The sequence below is a fragment of the Pseudophryne corroboree genome, chromosome 4 (assembly GCF_028390025.1).
Source record: "Pseudophryne corroboree isolate aPseCor3 chromosome 4, aPseCor3.hap2, whole genome shotgun sequence".
In the NCBI taxonomy this organism is placed as follows: domain Eukaryota; kingdom Metazoa; phylum Chordata; class Amphibia; order Anura; family Myobatrachidae; genus Pseudophryne; species Pseudophryne corroboree.
The window spans coordinates 196,904,590-196,928,707 of NC_086447.1; the positions used below are offsets into that span (position 1 = coordinate 196,904,590).

Consider the following 24,118-nt stretch of genomic DNA (forward strand, 5'->3'; position numbering starts at 1 on the left):
TCACTCCTGGTATCATTTTAGCCTGTTAATGTGCTCAAAAGATCAGGCCTATAATGGTTATTTTCTGGCCACGTTACCAAATTTACCACACGTTACCACATATGGTCGACATGAGTTTTTTTTGGAATTTTTGGAATTTTTAGGATTATTTCATTCTTTACCATCCACGTGGACTACAATTGAGAATGGTAACCTGCACCAAACCATGACGAGCGAAGCGGGGGTCCACCTGCTTGAAATTTGACACCAAAAACAATGTAGACCTTTTAATGTGTTGACCAGGGGTTAAAGTGAGCCGGAATGGGGCGGAACTTCATTCCGTCAGTTCCACTTGGAGACGGGACGCAGTTCCGCCTCTTCTGGCTCACCTCACCCGATGTGTCCCTGGCGGCACAGCAGGGAGATGCCGGGCGCCCGCTGAGATTGTGTTACCAGCGGGCTCCCGTCTCCCTGCACAGCGGCAGCCGGAGGCAGGAGCTCAGTACTGAGCTCCGGCTTCCGGCTCTGTCAGTACGCGCTATGGGAGAGACGTCATGACGTCTCTCCCATAGTGCAGAGGAGCGGACGCCCAGATGACTGCAGCGGCTGGACACGGAGCGGGGCTTGGTAAGTATGGTGTGTTGTGTTTTTTTTTTATTTGTGTAGCGGCATCTACTGGGGGAAAACTACTGAGGGGCATCTACTGGGGGCAAACAACTGAGGGGCATTACTACGGGGGCAAACTACAGGGGGCATTACTACTGGGGGGCATCTACTGGGGTGCAAACTACTGAGGGGCATCTACATAAGGGGCACTGCTATTGCGTGCATTGCATAAGGTGCACCACTACTATGGGCTATATATAAGGGGCACTACCACTGTGGGCATTGTATAAGAGGCGCTACTGCTGTGGGCATTATGTGTATTATGGGGTGCTACTACTGTGGGCATTATTACTATTGTGTAACATGCCCCTTTTTTGAGACCACGCTCCTTTTTTGCGGTGCGTGCAATACCTTTGTTGCATGGGCGCCGTGGGGAGGGGGGGTGAGTTCCACCACCTCTGTAGGACCACTTTAAGCACTGGTGTTGACCATAACCATGTCAACCCTGTTGACCTTTTGACCATGTCGACCTGTGCATGTCGACCATTTTGGTGTTGACCTACTGCTTGTCGACCTTTTAACTGTCAATCTGTCATCCAGATAATAATAAAGTATAATTCTATAATTCAATCTTTTGACTGTCGAACCTTTGATTCATAACCACTTTATTTAGGTCAAACCTCCTGCCCACCCTTCCCCTACCCCTGAACCGATCATTTCTTTTAAGGCTCTGCTTTCCTTCTTTGTCATCAGAATAAAAGTCACAGAGGAGAGGAATTGCCAACAGTTTTGGAAATAATCCAGCAGTGTTAGGAAAATGGAGCATATTGCTCTACCATTGAAGTCTCTGGGGGACCTGATGCTTCAGATGAAATATCATCCCCCAGTAATTAGAGTTCAGAATTCTAATACTACTTATTGCACCTCAACTCACAGCTAAAGTTTAAGAATAGATTGGACCTTTAATGATTTTTCAAACAGCATGAGCTGCTTGACCAGGGCCGTAACTACGTGTGTGCCTGGCACACAGCGCAGTCACCCTGAGGGCACAACTGCCCACATTCCCTGAAGTTAGCGGCATTGTAATGAGTCAAATTGACTCATTACAAGCCACCTGTATGTGCTGGATCGAGGAGAGGAGCAGCTCCTGGGAACAGGTGAGATGAAAGAGGAGGGAGGGGGAGGAGGGAACCACAGCAGCACACTGTTTTTGGTGGTGGCACCGCTGCAGCTGTCCCTCTCCTTCCACATAGGCTGGCCGCCGCTTCTGTGAATGCTGGGATGCGCTTCCCTCATCCCAGCATTCACAGCAGCGACGGCCAGCCAATGTGGAAGGAGAGGGACAGCTGCATGCGGTGGTGCTACAAATTACAGTGTGCAGCTGCGGCTCCTGAGTCCACCTCCCTCCTCTTCCTAACCTGCCTGGGTTCTTTCAGCAGCTACTGCGCCGAGGAGCCTGACTGCCTGAGCCAGCGGAGAGACAGTAAGTATCATTTATTCTGAATAGTCTGTCTATCTATCTATCTATCTATCTATCTATCTATCTATCTATCTATCTATCTATCTATCTATCTATCATCTATCTATTTATTCTATCTCTCTGATGTAATGTGTAAAAAGGGGGACTGTCTGCCGTAATGTGTAAAAAGGGGAAGCTGTCTGCCGTAATGTGTAATAAGTGTCTGGCGACAGGCGCTTAGCGCTGCGGATCCCGGGACCAGTCCTCTCCGGTGCGGCTGCCTGCTGCGCTCTGTGGCCAGCACGGGGATGCGGCTGAGTCAGCGGCGGGAGTGACGGCTTCCAGAGGTTGGAGGGAGGACCTAGTGGCCTGCAGCTTCCTGGTGTGTCTGCAGTGCTGGGAGCGGCCATGTTGGAGACCAAGGGCAGCACCAATGAGCGTGATGGGTGAGTGTCAGCCAATCCTGTTTTCCTGCTGCCTATAAATAGGCTGGGATTATTGCATTCTGTGCCAGTGCTTTGTTGTGGCTACTCTGTGCCTTAGCTCTGTGCTACCACAGTTTGTTCTGTGCGTCTCTTGTTAATTGGTCCCATCAGGCTCTCTGAGCTCTCAGCCGACTCTCGCTGCACAACGCTCGCCAGCTCTCCAGTGCACAGTCACGGTCAACCGCTCTCCCACTGGTGCCTTTGGATTCTGCAGAATTCTCGCGATGGTTCGCCAGCTTTAGCCTGTGTTCTTTATTCATGTCCTTGCATCATCCAGCAACCAGTCGTCACAGTTCTTCATTCATGTCTTTGCATCATCCTGCAACTAGTCTTCACAGTTCTTCAATCACGTCTTCGCATCATCCTGCAACCAGCCTTCACAGTTCTTCATTCACATCTTCGTATCATCAGGCAACCAGTCTTCACAGTTCCACATTCACATTTTCACATCATCCGGCTAACAGTCTTCACAATTCTTCAGCCTTGCCTTCGCATCACTCAACAACTCTACTTCACAGTTCTTCAGTCTCGTCTTTATATCAATCTAAGTATATTCCTCACAGTTCTTTAATCTCGGCCTTGTATCATTCAGGGACTTCATTCCCTGCAGTTTCTCAATCCTGAGCTGATTAGTCTAAGTCTTCCTACAGTCTCTTTCTGATCTGTTATCCTTAATATATGAAAAGGAATTAGCTTTGTCCTCCTTGTTTCTAGCACTCAGGGGCATCTGCTGCTTTGGTTGGTCAGAGTCCAATGGATCCACAAACACAGCCTGTTCTAACAATAAGGGGACGCTGTCTGCCGTAATGTGTAATAAGGGGACGCTGTCTGCCGTAATGTGTAAAAAGGGGGACTATCTGCCATTATTTGTAATAAGGAGACGCTGTCTGCCGTAATGTGTAAAAAGGGGGACTGTCTTCTGTAATGTGTAAAAAGGGGGCCGCTGTCACAACTGAGGGCCTGAGCTGACGGGAGGCAGCCTCAGTTGTAGGGGCTGAGATGTACCGGAACCTGGGAGGTTGTATCAGACCCCTGGACATGTAAGTAACATGAATAATAACTGCCCGAAGGCGTGACCACGACAACTTGGATAAAAGTCAATGATGTTTATTATGACAACTCCGCAACACAGCAGCAGTAAAAGAAAACGTAAAAGTCAGCAAAGAATAAATACAGTTCCTGGGTACTACAGGATGGCAGGAGCCACAGGGCACTGGTAGTGTGAGATAGTTCTTATGATCTTCTAGATGGAAAGTCCTTACCAGGCCCGACTGTAGCAATGGAGATAACCCAGGATTGTGCCAGCTGGTGTTCCAGGAAAAGCTGGGTTGCTGAAGATAAAACAGCTGCTGTGGATACTGGCTGGAACCAGACTGTTGTTAGCACGGAGTGGATACTGGCTGGAACCAGTTAAATAATAAATGAACTTGGGAGCGATGAAATATGAACTGAAATGTAGAACTTGAGAGCAGAGAAATAATAATACCGGTGGAGAGTGGTAAAGTGTAGAAAGGACACCGGCCCTTTAAGGGAAGCTGTACTCTGCTGGAAGCTGAGCTGGAAGCAGGTAATGTTGTAGCTGGAAACAGATGAATCCACAATGGATTGGAGAGTCAGGCTACACCGCAGGTGGAATGCTGGTGCGGGTCTCTATGGTGGAAGTCTTGAGACAGGAGCTGGAACCTGGAAGACAATCACAGGAGAGAGACAAACAGGAACTAGGTTTGACAACCAAAGCACTGACGCCTTCCTTGCTCAGGCACAGTGTATTTATACCTGCAGCAAGGAATGGATTGGCTAGGCAATTATGCAGATTATCAATACTGAGAACAGATTGGTGGAAATGATCAGCTGACAGAATCCAAGATGGCTGCGCCCATGCAGACACTTGGAGGGAAGTTTGGTTTGTAATCCATGTGGTAATGAAAACAGTAATGGCGGCGCCGGCCACCGGAGACAGGAGGCGCCAGGCTGACAGATGCACATCCAACCACGCGGACACAGCGGAGGCCGCGGCTGACGTAATCGCCACTCAGACACTCTGCATGCAGAAGTTCAGGGACGGCGGCGGAGGCCGCGGGAGACGCCATGCCAGGTGTAATATGGCGTTTACTGTGACAGCGTCCCAGAGTGACAGGAGAGGATACAGGAATGTACACATCAGGATAACAGATGGGATCCGGTCCTGGAGCGCTGAGCCAGCCTTAGGAGGCATCTGATGGGTAAGAAATGGCGTCCAGATACCCGGATCGTGACAGCACCCCCCCCTTTAGGAGTGGCCCCAGGACACTTCTTTGGCTTTTGAGGAAACTTGGAATGGAATCTCCGGACCAAGGCAGGAGCATGGACATCAGAAGCATTGGTCCATGAACGTTCCTCAGGACCATAACCCTTCCAGTCAATAAGATATTGTAGTTGACCGTAACGGTGACGTGAGTCCAGGATCTTGGCCACTTCATACTCAACGCCTCGTTGAGTTTGGACTTTCGGAGTTGGAGGAAGTGAGGAATGAAACCGATTCAAGATCAGCGGTTTCAACAGGGAAACATGGAATGTCCTGGGTATTTTTAAGAAGGGAGGCAACTGGAGTCTGTAAGCAACAGGATTGATGACTTGTTCAATCTTGAAAGGACCGATATAGCGAGGTGCAAACTTCATACTGGGAACTCTTAACCTCAAATTCTTCGTGGATAACCATACCCGATCACCCACCTTGAGAGCAGGAACTGCTCGACGCTTCTTATCCGCAAACTTCTTGTACCTGAACGATGCCTTGAGCAGAGCTGATCGTACGCTCTTCCAGATATTGGCAAACTGATGCAAGGTGATATCCACTGCGGGAACAGAAGTTGCTGGAAGCGGTTGGAACTCAGGGACTTTAGGGTGGAATCCAAAGTTAGTGAAGAATGGTGTTGAAGCAGATGAAGAATGATACTGGTTGTTATGACAGAACTCGGCCCAGGGAAGTAATTGAACCCAGTCATCTTGAGAGGAGGACACATAGATGCGGAGGAAGGCCTCCAAGTCCTGATTCACCCTCTCGGTTTGACCATTGGTCTGAGGATGGTAAGCCGTGGAAAACTTTAGCTTGACTTGGAGGACATGACATAAACTTCGCCAGAATTTGGCTGTGAATTGAACTCCTCGATCTGAGATAATTTCTTCAGGAAGACCGTGGAGTCGGAAGATCTCTTGTATGAATACTTGAGCCAACTTGGAAGCTGACGGAAGACCGGTGAGAGGAATGAAATGTGCCATCTTGGTGAACCGGTCAACTACCACCCAGATGGTATTGAACTTGTTGCACATGGGTAAGTCTGTAATGAAATCCATCGACAAGTGGGTCCATGGTCGACGGGGAACGGATAGTGGAACCAGTTGCCCCGCAGGCGACTGGCGGGATACTTTATGTTGGGCACACTTTGGGCAAGATGCAATAAACTCCAAGACGTCCTTTTTCAGAGTTGGCCACCAATAGGACCTAGAGATAAACTCCAGGGTTTTTTGGATACCTGTATGTCCGGCAAAACGGGAAGCATGAGCCCAATGCATGAGCTTCTTCCTTAGCATCGGCTTCACAAAACTTTTCCCTGATGGGGGCGTAGAGTCCATCCCTACCGTGGAGAATGCCAACGGATTTATAATAGGATGCTTGTCTGAAGACTCTGACTCATTTTCTTGCTCCCATGAGCGGGAAAGGGCATCGGCCTTGCGATTCTGAGAGCCCGGACAGAACTGGAGTTTAAAGTCGAACCTGGAAAAGAAAAGTGCCCATCTGGCCTGACGAGGGTTGAGACATTGTGCGCCCTTCAGGTATAAAAGGTTCTTGTGGTCTGTAAGTATGGTGATTGAATGAGAAGCTCCCTCCAACAGATACCTCCACTCTTCTAGAGCGAGCTTGATGGCTAGCAACTCCTGGTCGCCAATGGCATAGTTGCGCTCAGCTGGGGAGAACTTCCGGGAGAAGAAACTGCAAGGGTGTAAATGGCCATCTTTAGCCCTCTGAGATAACACCGCTCCTACTCCAACGGAGGAGGCATCCACCTCTAAGATGAAAGGAGAGTCGATGTCAGGCTGTTTCAGAACAGGCACAGAGATGAACCTTTTTTTTAAAAGATGAAATGCTTGCATGGCTTCTTCAGACCACTTGGACGGGTTAGCACCCTTCTTAGTGAAAGCAGTAATAGGCGCCACAATGGTGGAAAAGTCTCGTATAAACTTTCGGTAATAGTTGGCGAACCCTAAGAACCTCTGGACCCCTTTGAGGGTTAAGGGTACCGGCCAATTTTGGATTGCTTGTAGTTTCTCAGGATCCATCTCTAGTCCGGAACCGGACACAATGTACCCTAGAAACGGAATGGACTTGACTTCAAAGACGCATTTTTCTAATTTGCAATAGAGATGATTGACACGGAGACGGGACAGAACCTCTTTAACCCAAAAACGATGTTCCTCTAAATCGTTGGCAAAAATGAGGATATCGTCTAGATAGACCACGACATGACGGTATAGAATGTCTCTGAAGATCTCATTGACAAAATGCTGGAAGACAGCTGGAGCATTGCTCAATCCGAAGGGCATGACGAGGTACTCATAATGTCCGTCACGGGTGTTAAAGGCGGTCTTCCACTCGTCACCCTCACGGATCCGGATGAGATTGTATGCACCTCGCAAGTCCAGCTTTGTAAAGATGGTAGCTCCGCTAACTCTGTCAAAGAGCTCAGTAATCAGGGGTAAAGGATAACGGTTCTTGATGGTAATGTCGTTCAAACCTCTGTAGTCGATGCACGGCCGCAGACCACCATCTTTCTTTTTTACAAAAAAGAAGCCTGCACCGGCTGGAGAAGAAGAAGGTCGAATGAACCCCTTTGCTAGGTTCTCTTTAATATATTCCTCCATAGAATGCGTCTCAGGCAGAGACAACGGATAAGTTCGGCCTCGAGGTGGAACCTTCCCTGGAACGAGATCAATCGGACAGTCCCATTCTCTATGAGGAGGAAGGATATCAGCAGAAGCTTTACTGAACACCTCCGTGAAATCTTGATATGGAGGAGGTGGAACATCAGACGACCTGGGGGAGGAAGAACAGACAGGCAATACTTTAAACAAACATATCTCAGCACAGGAGGAACCCCATGCCAGGATTTGCGTAGTCGTCCAATCAATTGTAGGATTGTGAAGACGGAGCCATGGAAGGCCCAGGACCACAGGATGTGTGGCTCTTGGAATCACTAAAAAAGAAATAAGTTCGTAATGAAGAACTCCCACTCTCAGACGAACTGGTAGAGTCCTTAAAGAAATAACTGCATCAAAAATTTTGCTGCCATCCACGGCAGTTAAAGAAATGGACGAAGGAAGTCTCTCGGTGGGTAGGGACCACCGTTTAACATAGGCTTCGGTAATAAAGTTCCCAGCTGCTCCGGAATCAAGGAGGGCAATGACGTTCCGATAACGTTGAGCAACTTGAAGCGAGACTGCAAGATTACAATCTTGAGGAGATGGAGAGGAGATCATTACTCCTAGCCGGCCCTCTCCTTGGCGAGCTAGGATTTGGAGTTTCCCGGACGTTTGGGACAGGCATTAATGGTGTGAGACGGAGCTGCACAATAGAGACAGAGAAACTCGGAGAGACGTCTTCGGCGCTCAGCAGGAGTTAAACGGAAACGGCCAAGTTGCATGGGCTCATCTTTAGATGGTGACAGTTGACGAGGAGGAGGAGCAGAAGATTTTGGAGCAGATGATCTTCCACGCTCAGTTGCTCTCTCTCTGAAACGTAAATCCACTTTCGTGCAGAGTGAGATTAGCTCATCTAACTTAGAAGGTAAGTCTCTGGTAGCTAATTCATCTTTAATACGCTCAGATAAGCCATGCCAGAATGCAGCATACAGGGCCTCGTCGTTCCATGCCAGTTCGGATGCCAGGATCTGGAACTGTATCAGATATTGTCCTACAGTACGTGACCCCTGGCGTAAACGGAGAATCTCGGATGAAGCTGAGGTTACCCGGCCTGGCTCGTCGAAGATGCGCCTGAATGTTGACACGAAGGCAGTGTAGGAAGATAGCAGGGTGTCGGACCTCTCCCATAACGGTGATGCCCAATCAAGGGCTGAGCCACTGAGAAGAGAAATAATGTAGGCAATTTTTGTACGGTCACTGGGAAAATTGCCAGGTTGTAGCTCAAACTGAATCTCACACTGGTTGAGAAATCCCCTGCAGAATCTTGGAGATCCGTCAAATTTTGCTGGCGTTGGAAGATGAAGACGTGGAGCAGAAATGGGTAAGGTGGGTGGGGTTATAGCTGGAGTCACTGTGGTTGACGCACCAGACGCGCCTGATCCACGGAGAGTTGTCTGAATCCCATCCAGCCGAGTAGAGAGATCCTGGAGACAGCGGATGATGTGGCCCTGTGCAGCCTCCTGATGTTCTAGTCGGGCTGCCAGTTCTTGCATCGGCCTGGCCGCTTGATCCTGGTCTCCGGCTGGATTCATTAGGTCAGTGCTTACTGTCACAACTGAGGGCCTGAGCTGACGGGAGGCAGCCTCAGTTGTAGGGGCTGAGATGTACCGGAACCTGGGAGGTTGTATCAGACCCCTGGACATGTAAGTAACATGAATAATAACTGCCCGAAGGCGTGACCACGACAACTTGGATAAAAGTCAATGATGTTTATTATGACAACTCCGCAACACAGCAGCAGTAAAAGAAAACGTAAAAGTCAGCAAAGAATAAATACAGTTCCTGGGTACTACAGGATGGCAGGAGCCACAAGGCACTGGTAGTGTGAGATAGTTCTTATGATCTTCTAGATGGAAAGTCCTTACCAGGCCCGACTGTAGCAATGGAGATAACCCAGGATTGTGCCAGCTGGTGTTCCAGGAAAAGCTGGGTTGCTGAAGATAAAACAGCTGCTGTGGATACTGGCTGGAACCAGACTGTTGTTAGCACGGAGTGGATACTGGCTGGAACCAGTTAAATAATAAATGAACTTGGGAGCGATGAAATATGAACTGAAATGTAGAACTTGAGAGCGGAGAAATAATAATACCGGTGGAGAGTGGTAAAGTGTAGAAAGGACACCGGCCCTTTAAGGGAAGCTGTACTCTGCTGGAAGCTGAGCTGGAAGCAGGTAATGTTGTAGCTGGAAACAGATGAATCCACAATGGATTGGAGAGTCAGGCTACACCGCAGGTGGAATGCTGGTGCGGGTCTCTATGGTGGAAGTCTTGAGACAGGAGCTGGAACCTGGAAGACAATCACAGGAGAGAGACAAACAGGAACTAGGTTTGACAACCAAAGCACTGACGCCTTCCTTGCTCAGGCACAGTGTATTTATACCTGCAGCAAGGAATGGATTGGCTAGGCAATTATGCAGATTATCAATACTGAGAACAGATTGGTGGAAATGATCAGCTGACAGAATCCAAGATGGCTGCGCCCATGCAGACACTTGGAGGGAAGTTTGGTTTGTAATCCATGTGGTAATGAAAACAGTAATGGCGGCGCCGGCCACCGGAGACAGGAGGCACCAGGCTGACAGATGCACATCCAACCACGCGGACACAGCGGAGGCCGCGGCTGACGTAATCGCCACTCAGACACTCTGCATGCAGAAGTTCAGGGACGGCGGCGGAGGCCGCGGGAGACGCCATGCCAGGTGTAATATGGCGTTTACTGTGACAGCGTCCCAGAGTGACAGGAGAGGATACAGGAATGTACACATCAGGATAACAGATGGGATCCGGTCCTGGAGCGCTGAGCCAGCCTTAGGAGGCATCTGATGGGTAAGAAATGGCGTCCAGATACCCGGATCGTGACAGCACCCCCCCCTTTAGGAGTGGCCCCAGGACACTTCTTTGGCTTTTGAGGAAACTTGGAATGGAATCTCCGGACCAAGGCAGGAGCATGGACATCAGAAGCATTGGTCCATGAACGTTCCTCAGGACCATAACCCTTCCAGTCAATAAGATATTGTAGTTGACCGTAACGGTGACGTGAGTCCAGGATCTTGGCCACTTCATACTCAACGCCTCGTTGAGTTTGGACTTTCGGAGTTGGAGGAAGTGAGGAATGAAACCGATTCAAGATCAGCGGTTTCAACAGGGAAACATGGAATGTCCTGGGTATTTTTAAGAAGGGAGGCAACTGGAGTCTGTAAGCAACAGGATTGATGACTTGTTCAATCTTGAAAGGACCGATATAGCGAGGTGCAAACTTCATACTGGGAACTCTTAACCTCAAATTCTTCGTGGATAACCATACCCGATCACCCACCTTGAGAGCAGGAACTGCTCGACGCTTCTTATCCGCAAACTTCTTGTACCTGAACGATGCCTTGAGCAGAGCTGATCGTACGCTCTTCCAGATATTGGCAAACTGATGCAAGGTGATATCCACTGCGGGAACAGAAGTTGCTGGAAGCGGTTGGAACTCAGGGACTTTAGGGTGGAATCCAAAGTTAGTGAAGAATGGTGTTGAAGCAGATGAAGAATGATACTGGTTGTTATGACAGAACTCGGCCCAGGGAAGTAATTGAACCCAGTCATCTTGAGAGGAGGACACATAGATGCGGAGGAAGGCCTCCAAGTCCTGATTCACCCTCTCGGTTTGACCATTGGTCTGAGGATGGTAAGCCGTGGAAAACTTTAGCTTGACTTGGAGGACATGACATAAACTTCGCCAGAATTTGGCTGTGAATTGAACTCCTCGATCTGAGATAATTTCTTCAGGAAGACCGTGGAGTCGGAAGATCTCTTGTATGAATACTTGAGCCAACTTGGAAGCTGACGGAAGACCGGTGAGAGGAATGAAATGTGCCATCTTGGTGAACCGGTCAACTACCACCCAGATGGTATTGAACTTGTTGCACATGGGTAAGTCTGTAATGAAATCCATCGACAAGTGGGTCCATGGTCGACGGGGAACGGATAGTGGAACCAGTTGCCCCGCAGGCGACTGGCGGGATACTTTATGTTGGGCACACTTTGGGCAAGATGCAATAAACTCCAAGACGTCCTTTTTCAGAGTTGGCCACCAATAGGACCTAGAGATAAACTCCAGGGTTTTTTGGATACCTGTATGTCCGGCAAAACGGGAAGCATGAGCCCAATGCATGAGCTTCTTCCTTAGCATCGGCTTCACAAAACTTTTCCCTGATGGGGGCGTAGAGTCCATCCCTACCGTGGAGAATGCCAACGGATTTATAATAGGATGCTTGTCTGAAGACTCTGACTCATTTTCTTGCTCCCATGAGCGGGAAAGGGCATCGGCCTTGCGATTCTGAGAGCCCGGACAGAACTGGAGTTTAAAGTCGAACCTGGAAAAGAAAAGTGCCCATCTGGCCTGACGAGGGTTGAGACATTGTGCGCCCTTCAGGTATAAAAGGTTCTTGTGGTCTGTAAGTATGGTGATTGAATGAGAAGCTCCCTCCAACAGATACCTCCACTCTTCTAGAGCGAGCTTGATGGCTAGCAACTCCTGGTCGCCAATGGCATAGTTGCGCTCAGCTGGGGAGAACTTCCGGGAGAAGAAACTGCAAGGGTGTAAATGGCCATCTTTAGCCCTCTGAGATAACACCGCTCCTACTCCAACGGAGGAGGCATCCACCTCTAAGATGAAAGGAGAGTCGATGTCAGGCTGTTTCAGAACAGGCACAGAGATGAACCTTTTTTTTAAAAGATGAAATGCTTGCATGGCTTCTTCAGACCACTTGGACGGGTTAGCACCCTTCTTAGTGAAAGCAGTAATAGGCGCCACAATGGTGGAAAAGTCTCGTATAAACTTTCGGTAATAGTTGGCGAACCCTAAGAACCTCTGGACCCCTTTGAGGGTTAAGGGTACCGGCCAATTTTGGATTGCTTGTAGTTTCTCAGGATCCATCTCTAGTCCGGAACCGGACACAATGTACCCTAGAAACGGAATGGACTTGACTTCAAAGACGCATTTTTCTAATTTGCAATAGAGATGATTGACACGGAGACGGGACAGAACCTCTTTAACCCAAAAACGATGTTCCTCTAAATCGTTGGCAAAAATGAGGATATCGTCTAGATAGACCACGACATGACGGTATAGAATGTCTCTGAAGATCTCATTGACAAAATGCTGGAAGACAGCTGGAGCATTGCTCAATCCGAAGGGCATGACGAGGTACTCATAATGTCCGTCACGGGTGTTAAAGGCGGTCTTCCACTCGTCACCCTCACGGATCCGGATGAGATTGTATGCACCTCGCAAGTCCAGCTTTGTAAAGATGGTAGCTCCGCTAACTCTGTCAAAGAGCTCAGTAATCAGGGGTAAAGGATAACGGTTCTTGATGGTAATGTCGTTCAAACCTCTGTAGTCGATGCACGGCCGCAGACCACCATCTTTCTTTTTTACAAAAAAGAAGCCTGCGCCGGCTGGAGAAGAAGAAGGTCGAATGAACCCCTTTGCTAGGTTCTCTTTAATATATTCCTCCATAGAATGCGTCTCAGGCAGAGACAACGGATAAGTTCGGCCTCGAGGTGGAACCTTCCCTGGAACGAGATCAATCGGACAGTCCCATTCTCTATGAGGAGGAAGGATATCAGCAGAAGCTTTACTGAACACCTCCGTGAAATCTTGATATGGAGGAGGTGGAACATCAGACGACCTGGGGGAGGAAGAACAGACAGGCAATACTTTAAACAAACATATCTCAGCACAGGAGGAACCCCATGCCAGGATTTGCGTAGTCGTCCAATCAATTGTAGGATTGTGAAGACGGAGCCATGGAAGGCCCAGGACCACAGGATGTGTGGCTCTTGGAATCACTAAAAAAGAAATAAGTTCGTAATGAAGAACTCCCACTCTCAGACGAACTGGTAGAGTCCTTAAAGAAATAACTGCATCAAAAATTTTGCTGCCATCCACGGCAGTTAAAGAAATGGACGAAGGAAGTCTCTCGGTGGGTAGGGACCACCGTTTAACATAGGCTTCGGTAATAAAGTTCCCAGCTGCTCCGGAATCAAGGAGGGCAATGACGTTCCGATAACGTTGAGCAACTTGAAGCGAGACTGCAAGATTACAATCTTGAGGAGATGGAGAGGAGATCATTACTCCTAGCCGGCCCTCTCCTTGGCGAGCTAGGATTTGGAGTTTCCCGGACGTTTGGGACAGGCATTAATGGTGTGAGACGGAGCTGCACAATAGAGACAGAGAAACTCGGAGAGACGTCTTCGGCGCTCAGCAGGAGTTAAACGGAAACGGCCAAGTTGCATGGGCTCATCTTTAGATGGTGACAGTTGACGAGGAGGAGGAGCAGAAGATTTTGGAGCAGATGATCTTCCACGCTCAGTTGCTCTCTCTCTGAAACGTAAATCCACTTTCGTGCAGAGTGAGATTAGCTCATCTAACTTAGAAGGTAAGTCTCTGGTAGCTAATTCATCTTTAATACGCTCAGATAAGCCATGCCAGAATGCAGCATACAGGGCCTCGTCGTTCCATGCCAGTTCGGATGCCAGGATCTGGAACTGTATCAGATATTGTCCTACAGTACGTGACCCCTGGCGTAAACGGAGAATCTCGGATGAAGCTGAGGTTACCCGGCCTGGCTCGTCGAAGATGCGCCTGAATGTTGACACGAAGGCAGTGTAGGAAGATAGCAGGGTGTCGGACCTCTCCCATAACGGTGATGCCCAATCAAGGGCTGAGCCACTGAGAAGAGAAATAATGTAGGCAATTTTTGTACGGTCACTGGGAAAATTGCCAGGTTGTAGCTCAAACTGAATCTCACACTGGTTGAGAAATCCCCTGCAGAATCTTGGAGATCCGTCAAATTTTGCTGGCGTTGGAAGATGAAGACGTGGAGCAGAAATGGGTAAGGTGGGTGGGGTTATAGCTGGAGTCACTGTGGTTGACGCACCAGACGCGCCTGATCCACGGAGAGTTGTCTGAATCCCATCCAGCCGAGTAGAGAGATCCTGGAGACAGCGGATGATGTGGCCCTGTGCAGCCTCCTGATGTTCTAGTCGGGCTGCCAGTTCTTGCATCGGCCTGGCCGCTTGATCCTGGTCTCCGGCTGGATTCATTAGGTCAGTGCTTACTGTCACAACTGAGGGCCTGAGCTGACGGGAGGCAGCCTCAGTTGTAGGGGCTGAGATGTACCGGAACCTGGGAGGTTGTATCAGACCCCTGGACATGTAAGTAACATGAATAATAACTGCCCGAAGGCGTGACCACGACAACTTGGATAAAAGTCAATGATGTTTATTATGACAACTCCGCAACACAGCAGCAGTAAAAGAAAACGTAAAAGTCAGCAAAGAATAAATACAGTTCCTGGGTACTACAGGATGGCAGGAGCCACAAGGCACTGGTAGTGTGAGATAGTTCTTATGATCTTCTAGATGGAAAGTCCTTACCAGGCCCGACTGTAGCAATGGAGATAACCCAGGATTGTGCCAGCTGGTGTTCCAGGAAAAGCTGGGTTGCTGAAGATAAAACAGCTGCTGTGGATACTGGCTGGAACCAGACTGTTGTTAGCACGGAGTGGATACTGGCTGGAACCAGTTAAATAATAAATGAACTTGGGAGCGATGAAATATGAACTGAAATGTAGAACTTGAGAGCGGAGAAATAATAATACCGGTGGAGAGTGGTAAAGTGTAGAAAGGACACCGGCCCTTTAAGGGAAGCTGTACTCTGCTGGAAGCTGAGCTGGAAGCAGGTAATGTTGTAGCTGGAAACAGATGAATCCACAATGGATTGGAGAGTCAGGCTACACCGCAGGTGGAATGCTGGTGCGGGTCTCTATGGTGGAAGTCTTGAGACAGGAGCTGGAACCTGGAAGACAATCACAGGAGAGAGACAAACAGGAACTAGGTTTGACAACCAAAGCACTGACGCCTTCCTTGCTCAGGCACAGTGTATTTATACCTGCAGCAAGGAAGGGATTGGCTAGGCAATTATGCAGATTATCAATACTGAGAACAGATTGGTGGAAATGATCAGCTGACAGAATCCAAGATGGCTGCGCCCATGCAGACACTTGGAGGGAAGTTTGGTTTGTAATCCATGTGGTAATGAAAACAGTAATGGCGGCGCCGGCCACCGGAGACAGGAGGCGCCAGGCTGACAGATGCACATCCAACCACGCGGACACAGCGGAGGCCGCGGCTGACGTAATCGCCACTCAGACACTCTGCATGCAGAAGTTCAGGGACGGCGGCGGAGGCCGCGGGAGACGCCATGCCGGGTGTAATATGGCGTTTACTGTGACAGCGTCCCAGAGTGACAGGAGAGGATACAGGAATGTACACATCAGGATAACAGATGGGATCCGGTCCTGGAGCGCTGAGCCAGCCTTAGGAGGCATCTGATGGGTAAGAAATGGCGTCCAGATACCCGGATCGTGACAGCCGCTGTCTGCCGCAATGTGTAAAAAGGGGGACTGTCTTCCGTAATGTGTAAGAAGGGGATGCTGTCTGCCGTAATGTGTAAAAAGGGGGATGCTGTCTGCCATAATGTGTAAGAAGCGGGACTGTCTTCTGTAATGTGTAAGAAGGGCACGCTGTCTGCCGTAATGTGTAAAAAGGTGACGCTGTCTGCCGTAATGTGTAAAAAGGGGACGCTGTCTGCCATAATGTGTAAAAAGGGGGACTGTCTGCCATTATTTGTAATAAGGAGACGCTGTCTGCCGTAATGTGTAAAAAGGGGGACTGTCTTCTGTAATGTGTAAAAAGGTGACGCTGTCTGCCGTAATGTGTAAAAAGGGGACGCTGTCTGCCATAATGTGTAAAAAGGGGACGCTGTCTGCCGTAATGTATAAAAAGGGGGACTGGCTGCCTTAATGTGTAAAAAGGGGGACTCTGTCTGCCATAATGTGTAAAAGGTGGATTCTGTCTGTCGTAATGTGGACGATGTCTGCTGTAATGTGTAAAAAGGGGAATCTGTCCTCCGTAATGTGTAAAAAGGGCTCTACCTGGTGTAGTGGCGCTACTTTGCGGAGTAATTTGAATAATGGAGACTACTGTGCACCGCAATATGAATTGGTATTATTTTGTGGCCACACCCCTTCCCCATGAAACAACGCGCCTATATTTCCCCCCCCCACACACTACGCACTCTCCCTATTTTACAATATGAGGGCGGGGGGGCGGCGCCAATGTCATTTCTTGCACACAGCGCTAAAATGTCTAGTTACAGCACTGTGCATGACACTTGGGTTCTATTAGTGATCAGGTAACTGATCAGAGACAAATATTCCATTACTTTTCATTAGATGAATACAATGTATGATAATACTATATTGCTTTCCATCAGATATATTGCATTCCCAACAACAGAACATCAGCATTTGCATCAAGTAGAATATAGTGGTCACTATATGTAAACTGTGATATTTCCAGACTCACTTACTAGACTAGCACATGTACACTGCAAGCAGGGCCGGTACTAGGGTGTTCGGCACCCCCCTGCAAACTATAAATTGCGTCCTCCCATATTCGACAAAGGGTCAGCGCGCGCCTTTAGCGTATGCCAGGAAAAGGGGTGTGGTCTCACAAGTAAGGGTCATGGCCACACAATAGTAACCCCATTTAAATTTACCCCACACAGTAGCAAAATCTTATTCATCTTATAAGTAATGCCCCACCCGTAGTAGTAGCATCCTTATATGTAATGCACCCCAGTAGTAATAGCATCCTTATATATAATGTCCCCCCAGTAATAGTAGCATCCTTATACATAATGCCCCCCAGTAGTAGTAGCATCCTTATACACAGTGCACCCACAGTAGTAGTAGCATCCTTATACACAGTGCACCCACAGTAGTAGTAGTAGCATCCTTACATGTAAGGCACCCACAGTAGTAGTAGCATCCTTATATATAGTGCACCTCCAGTTGTAGTAGCATCCTTATATGTAATGCCCCCCCCAGTAGTAGTAGCATTGTTATACATAATGCCCCCCCAGTAATGGTAGCGTCCTTATAATTAATGCCCCCAAGTAGTACTGTCCTTATACATAATGCCGCCTCCCCCAGTAGTAGCGTCCTTATACGTAATCCCCCCCAGTAATAGTAGCGTACTTACATGTAATGCCCCCCAGTAGTAGCGTCGTTATACGTAATGCCCCCTGTAGTAGTAGCGTACTTACATGTAATGCCCCCCAGTAGTAGCGTCATTATACGTAATGCCCCCCCAAATAGTAGTAGCGTCCTTGCATGTAATGGCCCCCCCAGTAGTAGCATCGTTATACGTAATGCCCCCCTGTAGTAGTAGCGTACTTACATGTAATTCCCCCCTAGTAGTAGCGTCATTATACGTAATGCCCCCCCCAGTAGTAGTAGCGTCCTTACATGTAATTTTCCCCCTAGTAGTAGCATCATTATACGTAATGCTACCCCCCCAAGTAGTAGTATCGTCCTTACATGTAATGCCCCCCCAGAAGTAGCGTCGTTATACGTAATGCCCCTCCCCAAGTAGTAGTACCGTCCTTACATGTAATGGCCCTCCCAGTAGTAGCATCGTTATACGTAATGCCCCCCTGTAGTAGTAGCGTCCTTACATGTAATGCCCCCCCAGTAGTAGCATCGTTATACGTAATGTCACCCCACCAAGTAGTAGTATCTTCCTTACATGTAATGGCTCTCCCAGTAGTAGCATCATTATACATAATGCCCCCCCTGTAGTAGTAGTATCCTTTCATGCAATGCCCCCTCCTGTAGTAGCGTTGTTATACATAATGCCCCCCCCCCAAGTAGTAGTAGCTTCGTTATACGTAATGCCCCTTCCCCAGTAGTATACGTCATTATACGTAATGCCCCTTCCCCAGTAGTAGTAGCAGCGTCCTTACATGTAATGGCCCCCCCAGTAGTAGCGTCGATAATGCGTGTGCACACAGACATACCTCACACACACAATTCACACATATATACACACATACACACCCACCATACACACACCCCCACCATACACACACACACACACACACACACACACACACACACATATTTCTTTCTCACCCCCCACTTACCGAAGTCTGGCTGTCCCTCTCTCTACAGCAGCCTGGTCCGTGTAGCTCCACCCCTTCCATTCCATTTAGCCCCGCCCCTTCCATTCCGTGTAGCTTCGCCCCCTCCTCTGATCCATACAGCTGCTGTCACACAGGTGAGGGGAGTGAGCTTTTCTTGATGCCAGCGCCGCCGCCTGTCATACAGTGACAGGCACAGCAGCTGGCAGCAGTAGCAGGGGGGACAAGACGGCGCAGCAGCAGGGAAGGGATGCAGAGCAGGGAGAGTGCCGCTCCGTCCCCACGCCTCCGTGCACTGCAACCCTTCGCTGAGCGGGTAGCGCCGGGCCTGACTGCAAGGGTAGTCTCGTGTCATAGGGTGGAAGCTACATTTTTTTTATGTTTAAAATAAATATTGCCACCTTAATCATTATTACCTTTACTGCTATTTAGACTTTTACAACAATAACATCAGCATTTTTTTAATTCCTCTGTTTTGCTACCATCAGAACTTGCCACCTGATTCAGCTGCTTTCACCTTCTTGAGCAGAAACTACTGCATCGATTTAGCAAATACAGCCAACAGTTCTTATGCATTTTGGTCATTATAATTTACTTTTACAGGCTGAAGGAAGGTATTGACCGCACTGTCATGGGAATCCTGGTCGATTACAAGATTAAAGTCACACTCACTGTCTCTGGGTAAGATACAGATGTTGGATATTTATGCACTATCAAATTACTTATAAAGATACAATACTGTACGTGAAGTAATAACAAAACAAAACAACAATATCCCAGATTAAAAAAAAAACATTTTGCTTTAGTTCTCAGCAATATGTGCCACTGCCCTTACTGCCATGGAATAACATTAGAAGAACTTTGCAGGTTTTCTTGTATAGACTGCAAAGGACAATCTGTGATGCTTGTGACTGCTGAAATGATCTGATGCCGACAACTCATGGGCAGTGCGATCCATTGAATTGACATTTTAAATTATCTTTCTCAACTAATGGGTTTTAAAAGCAAGCTTAACAATTGTAGTCTACAGGGTTTGCTTGGAGAGAGATAAAGTAGAGAGAAAAAAGTACCAAACAATAAGCTTCTGTCATTTTTCAAACACAGCCTGTAAAATGACAGTTGGAGGCTGACTGGTTAGTTCTTTATGTCTACAATCATGATTTATATAGTATGATTTTATAGTATGCAAATTAGAAATGTTACTTTAATGCTGATTGGTTGCTATAATCAACTTCTCCGCTGGCTCACTTCTCCACTCTTTTCACTGCTTAGTACATCTCCCCCTTAATCTCTCTCCAAGCTTTGATAAATCTCTCCCAGACTACAGCTATTAAACTTGTGTTTCAAACACATTAGTTGAGAAAGATCATGGACAGAACCTATCTGTTCCATTTATTCCCACCAATTTTGTTATACTGTAGTAGCACCTTTTGTATAATCAAATAAATTATATTTAAGGTGTTTTTTCACCAATTACTTATGTAATTAATCCAAGATTAATGTTAAAATACGTTAGAGAAACAGAAAGAGAACTACCGTTTGAAGGTAAAGATAGAAACAGAAACTTAGAATGTGACGGCAGATAAGAACCACTTGGCCCATCTAGTCTTCCCCTTTTTTTATCCTTTAGGTAATCTCAGCCCTGTTTGAACCTTAATTCTTTGTAAGGATATTCATATGCCTATCCCAAGCATGTTTAAATTGCTCTACAGTCTTAGCCTCTACCACCTCTGATGGGAGGCTATTCCCCTTATCCATTACCCTTTCTGGGACTGGGACGTAATTTTTCCTCAAATTTCCCCAGTGTACAGTATGTTCTCGAGTTCTAGTACTTCTCTCCCTTTGAATTATGTTTCCCTCCTGAACTTTGTTAAAACCCTAGGTGTATTTGAACGTTTCTATCATGTACCCCCTTTCCCTTCTCTCCTCCAAACTATACATGATAAGATCTTTTAGCCTTTCCGGGTGAGTTTTGTGATGTAGGCCATGCACCATTTTAGTTGCCCTTCTTTGTATACTCTCTAATGTATTTATATCCTTCTGGAGATATGGTCTCCAGAACTGGACACAGTATTCCAGAGGAGGCCGCACCAATGACCTATACAGTGGCATTATTACTTCTTTTTTTCCTGCTACTGATTCCTCTTGCTATGCAACCAAGCATCTGATTAGCCTTTCTCAATGCTTTGTTGCATTGCTTTCCTGCCTTTAAGTCACTTGAAATAATGACTCCTAAATCCCTTTCCTCCTCAGTAGTTTTCATATAGTACCCTTGATACTATATTTAGCCTTTGGGTTTTTGAGACCCAAGTGCATTATTTAGCATTTTGTAGCATTAAACTGTAGCTGCCACATTCTTGGCCATTTCTCAATCCTAGCTATGTCATCAATAATTTGTTTTACCCTTCCCGGTGTGTCTACCTTGTTGCAAATCTTTGTATCATCTGCAAAAAGGCATACTTTCCCTTCAATATCATTTGCAATGTCACAAACAAAGATATTAAAGAGAACTGGTCCAAGTACAGATCCCTGGGGGACTCCACTGGTAACATTTCCCTCCATAGATTGCACTCCATTTACTACAACTCTCTGTTTTCTATCCTGCAACCAGGTTCTTATCCATTTAATGGTTTTATAATCCACCCCCATGCTTTCAAGTTTATTTAGGAATCTGCAATGTGGGACAGTGTCAAATGCCTTACTAAAGTCTAGATAAGCTACATCTACAGTTCCCCCTTGATCTATTATTTTCATCACAGAGTCAAAAAAGTCAATAAGATTTGTTTGGCATGATCTCCCACCAGTAAATCCATGCTGTTTTGGATCCTGTAAGTTGTTTGATTTAAGATATTCCACAAGTCTTTCTTTTAATAGTTTTTCCATTACTTTCCCTACTACTGATGTAAGGCTTACTGGTCTGTAGTTACTTGCTTCTTCCTTGCTTCCACTTTTGTACAGTGGAACTACATTCGCTCTTTTCCAGGCCTCTGGAATTCCACCTGTATTTAGTGACTGGTTAAATAATTATGTTAATGGTGTCACCAGCACATCTTTTAGCTCTTTTAGTATCATTGGGGGTATCCCATCTGGCCCCATTGATTCATCCACTTTTAGTTTTGAAAGTTTTGTTAGGAGCTTGTCCTCTGTAAATGTAGTCTCATCTACCTTATTTTTATGAATGTCCTTGCAACTTAACTGTGGATCCTTCCCTTCTTCTGTAGTAAATACTGAGCAAAAATAATTATTTAGGTTATCTGCTATTGCCTTGTCTCCCTCCACCAAATTCTCACTCTCTGTCTTAAGTCTTATTATTCCACCATTTGATTTTCTCCTTTCATTTATATACTTAAAAAAGTTTTGCCTCCTTTATCTACTGAATGGGCCATTTTCTCCTCAGCTTCTGCCTTTGCACGTCTGATCACTTTCTTAGCATCTTTCCGTCTGTCAAGATACACCTCTTTGTCATTATTATTTTGAATCTGTTTGTATTTTCTTAAAGCCATCTTTTTTGCTTTCACACCAGTTGATACTTCTTTTGTGAACCACACTGGCTTCCTTTTCATGGTGCTTTTCCTAACCCTTTTGATACAAAGGTCTGTTGCCCTTAGTATTGCACTTTTCAGTTTTTCCCACCTCTCCTGCACTCCTTCCAAGTTCCTCCAGTCCACCAATGAATCCCTTAAACATCTCCTCATTTTTGCAAAGTCAGCATTTCTAAAATTCAACACATTTGTTTTTGTGTGACCTTTGTGTGACCTGTGTTTTTGGATCCTGTCTTTATACTAAACCATACTTTATACTAAACCATATAAGATGTGTAATATGGTGGGGAAGATGCATGTCTGGGTTATCTTGAACAAAGATACAGAGTAGATAACAATTCAGATGCCACTTCTGTGAAATGTCATTTATGGCAAATGATTGATTAATGGAACAATTTTAAAAATGCTGCAAACAAAAGTGCCATAAATACGGCAACTTTATAATTGGAATGCCTTATTTAAGGACTATTGTCGCAATGGCTTAGTCAACTATTGTTGACTATACATAGTTGACTAAGCTGACTTTTTTCAAACCAAAAATGAATGATTTATCTGCATTTGACAATTGTTCTGGATCTGATTTAGTGGAATTTGGATATAACATGATCTGATCCACTTAAAGTGCAACAAACGCATTTTGTAAAAATGTGACATTGGTAGTGGATTTAAAAAAAGTTGCCTTAAGATGCTATTAATAATGCTTAGGAGAATTGAATATATCTGAGATATCATAACAGGGTGATTGTAGGAGCAGGTTTTCTATCTTTATGCAGCAGGCCTGTCTTTATGTCTATTGAAGGTCTCACACTGCTGCTAATGGATAAGAATAAGTTTAATTTAATTACATTAAGTTACACTTCCTGCAGACTAGAAAATAATTATATGCTGCATTTATCATTAATAATTGTATTTCCTTCATTTTCTTTCATCTGCAGCTTGTTGGGAGATATGACTTCCAGGTAAAACATATACTGTATATTTTGCACCAAGTAGAGCCAAATTAGTGTAGAAGCAAAACACTAAACAAGATAGGGGCTGATTCACCATCCGACCGCACTCTGTGCATGGGGGCGTCTGTCTTTCTGTGTAATTGGGCATTTCTAGGCAGCAACTAAGTGACCACAATGCAAGCATACAGAAAAGCCCTGAATTGGGCGAGTGTCATGGGCATATACCTAAAGCTCTGTGTGATTCTGAGTTTTGCGTATCAGGAAGAGAAACCAGTTTCTGACGCACCTTTTGCGGGAAACAGAAAGGGGAAGGGGGGGGGGTGCTTCCCACCCCACTCCCTGCTGGTATCCCCCCAGCACACTGACTAATACCGGTAACATTACTTGAACCTATCTGGTAATAGAATTTTAGAGTTATTTGTTACATGACTTTGCAAATACATGTTTAGCTGCTGAGCCACTTCATGGCTTCCCTGATATCAGCAGTGCTACACTACATAATAGCAGTGCCCACATAGGGCCATGTGATTTGTCTACAGTAAGGCCTCATGATAAAGGATCATACAAAAATGCATTCCGATTGTGGGCTAGTTTACCTGATAGCCACCCCTGAGATCTCCCATTAGCACTACAAGGACAAGCATGCCTTTCAAATGCTGCTCCCATTCTATGCCTTCACACACATGCAAACAAACAGTGGTAGCAGCTCAATCATTCTGAAAATACTTATGAGGTGCTAGAAAAAGGGGAGGGGTCACAGCAAACAGCAAACAGAAAGGAAGGGGGGGTGCTACCCCCTGGAATCCACCTAGCACACTGACTACTAACTATAAAAATACTTGAACCTATCTGGTAATATAATTTCAGAGATATTTGTTACATAAATTTACAAACATATGGAAAGCTGCTGAGCTACTTCACAGCTTCTCTGATATCAGCAGTCCTACACTACATAATAGCAGTGCCCACATAGGGCCATGAGATTTGTCTACAATAAGGCTTCATGATAAATGCATCTCTTGCGGGGACTTGTGCAAGTGTTGATAATGATAAGTGTTGTTTGCATAAAATCAGTAGGCAGCACGGGTTTCTGCCTGCAGCTGCATG

The 24,118-nt window shown here is 46.5% G+C and overlaps 1 protein-coding gene across 1 annotated transcript in view; it reads left to right on the top strand.

The window, feature by feature from the left end:
• The window catches only part of SAG (S-antigen visual arrestin), a 97,112-nt gene that overhangs the window by 64,899 nt on the left and 8,095 nt on the right, over window positions 1–24,118 (top strand). Inside the window, exons 11-12 of the mRNA XM_063919559.1 lie at window positions 19,123–19,200; window positions 22,997–23,020. Coding sequence (XP_063775629.1) covers window positions 19,123–19,200; window positions 22,997–23,020 — 102 coding nt within the window. The remainder of the gene's footprint in view (window positions 1–19,122; window positions 19,201–22,996; window positions 23,021–24,118) is intronic.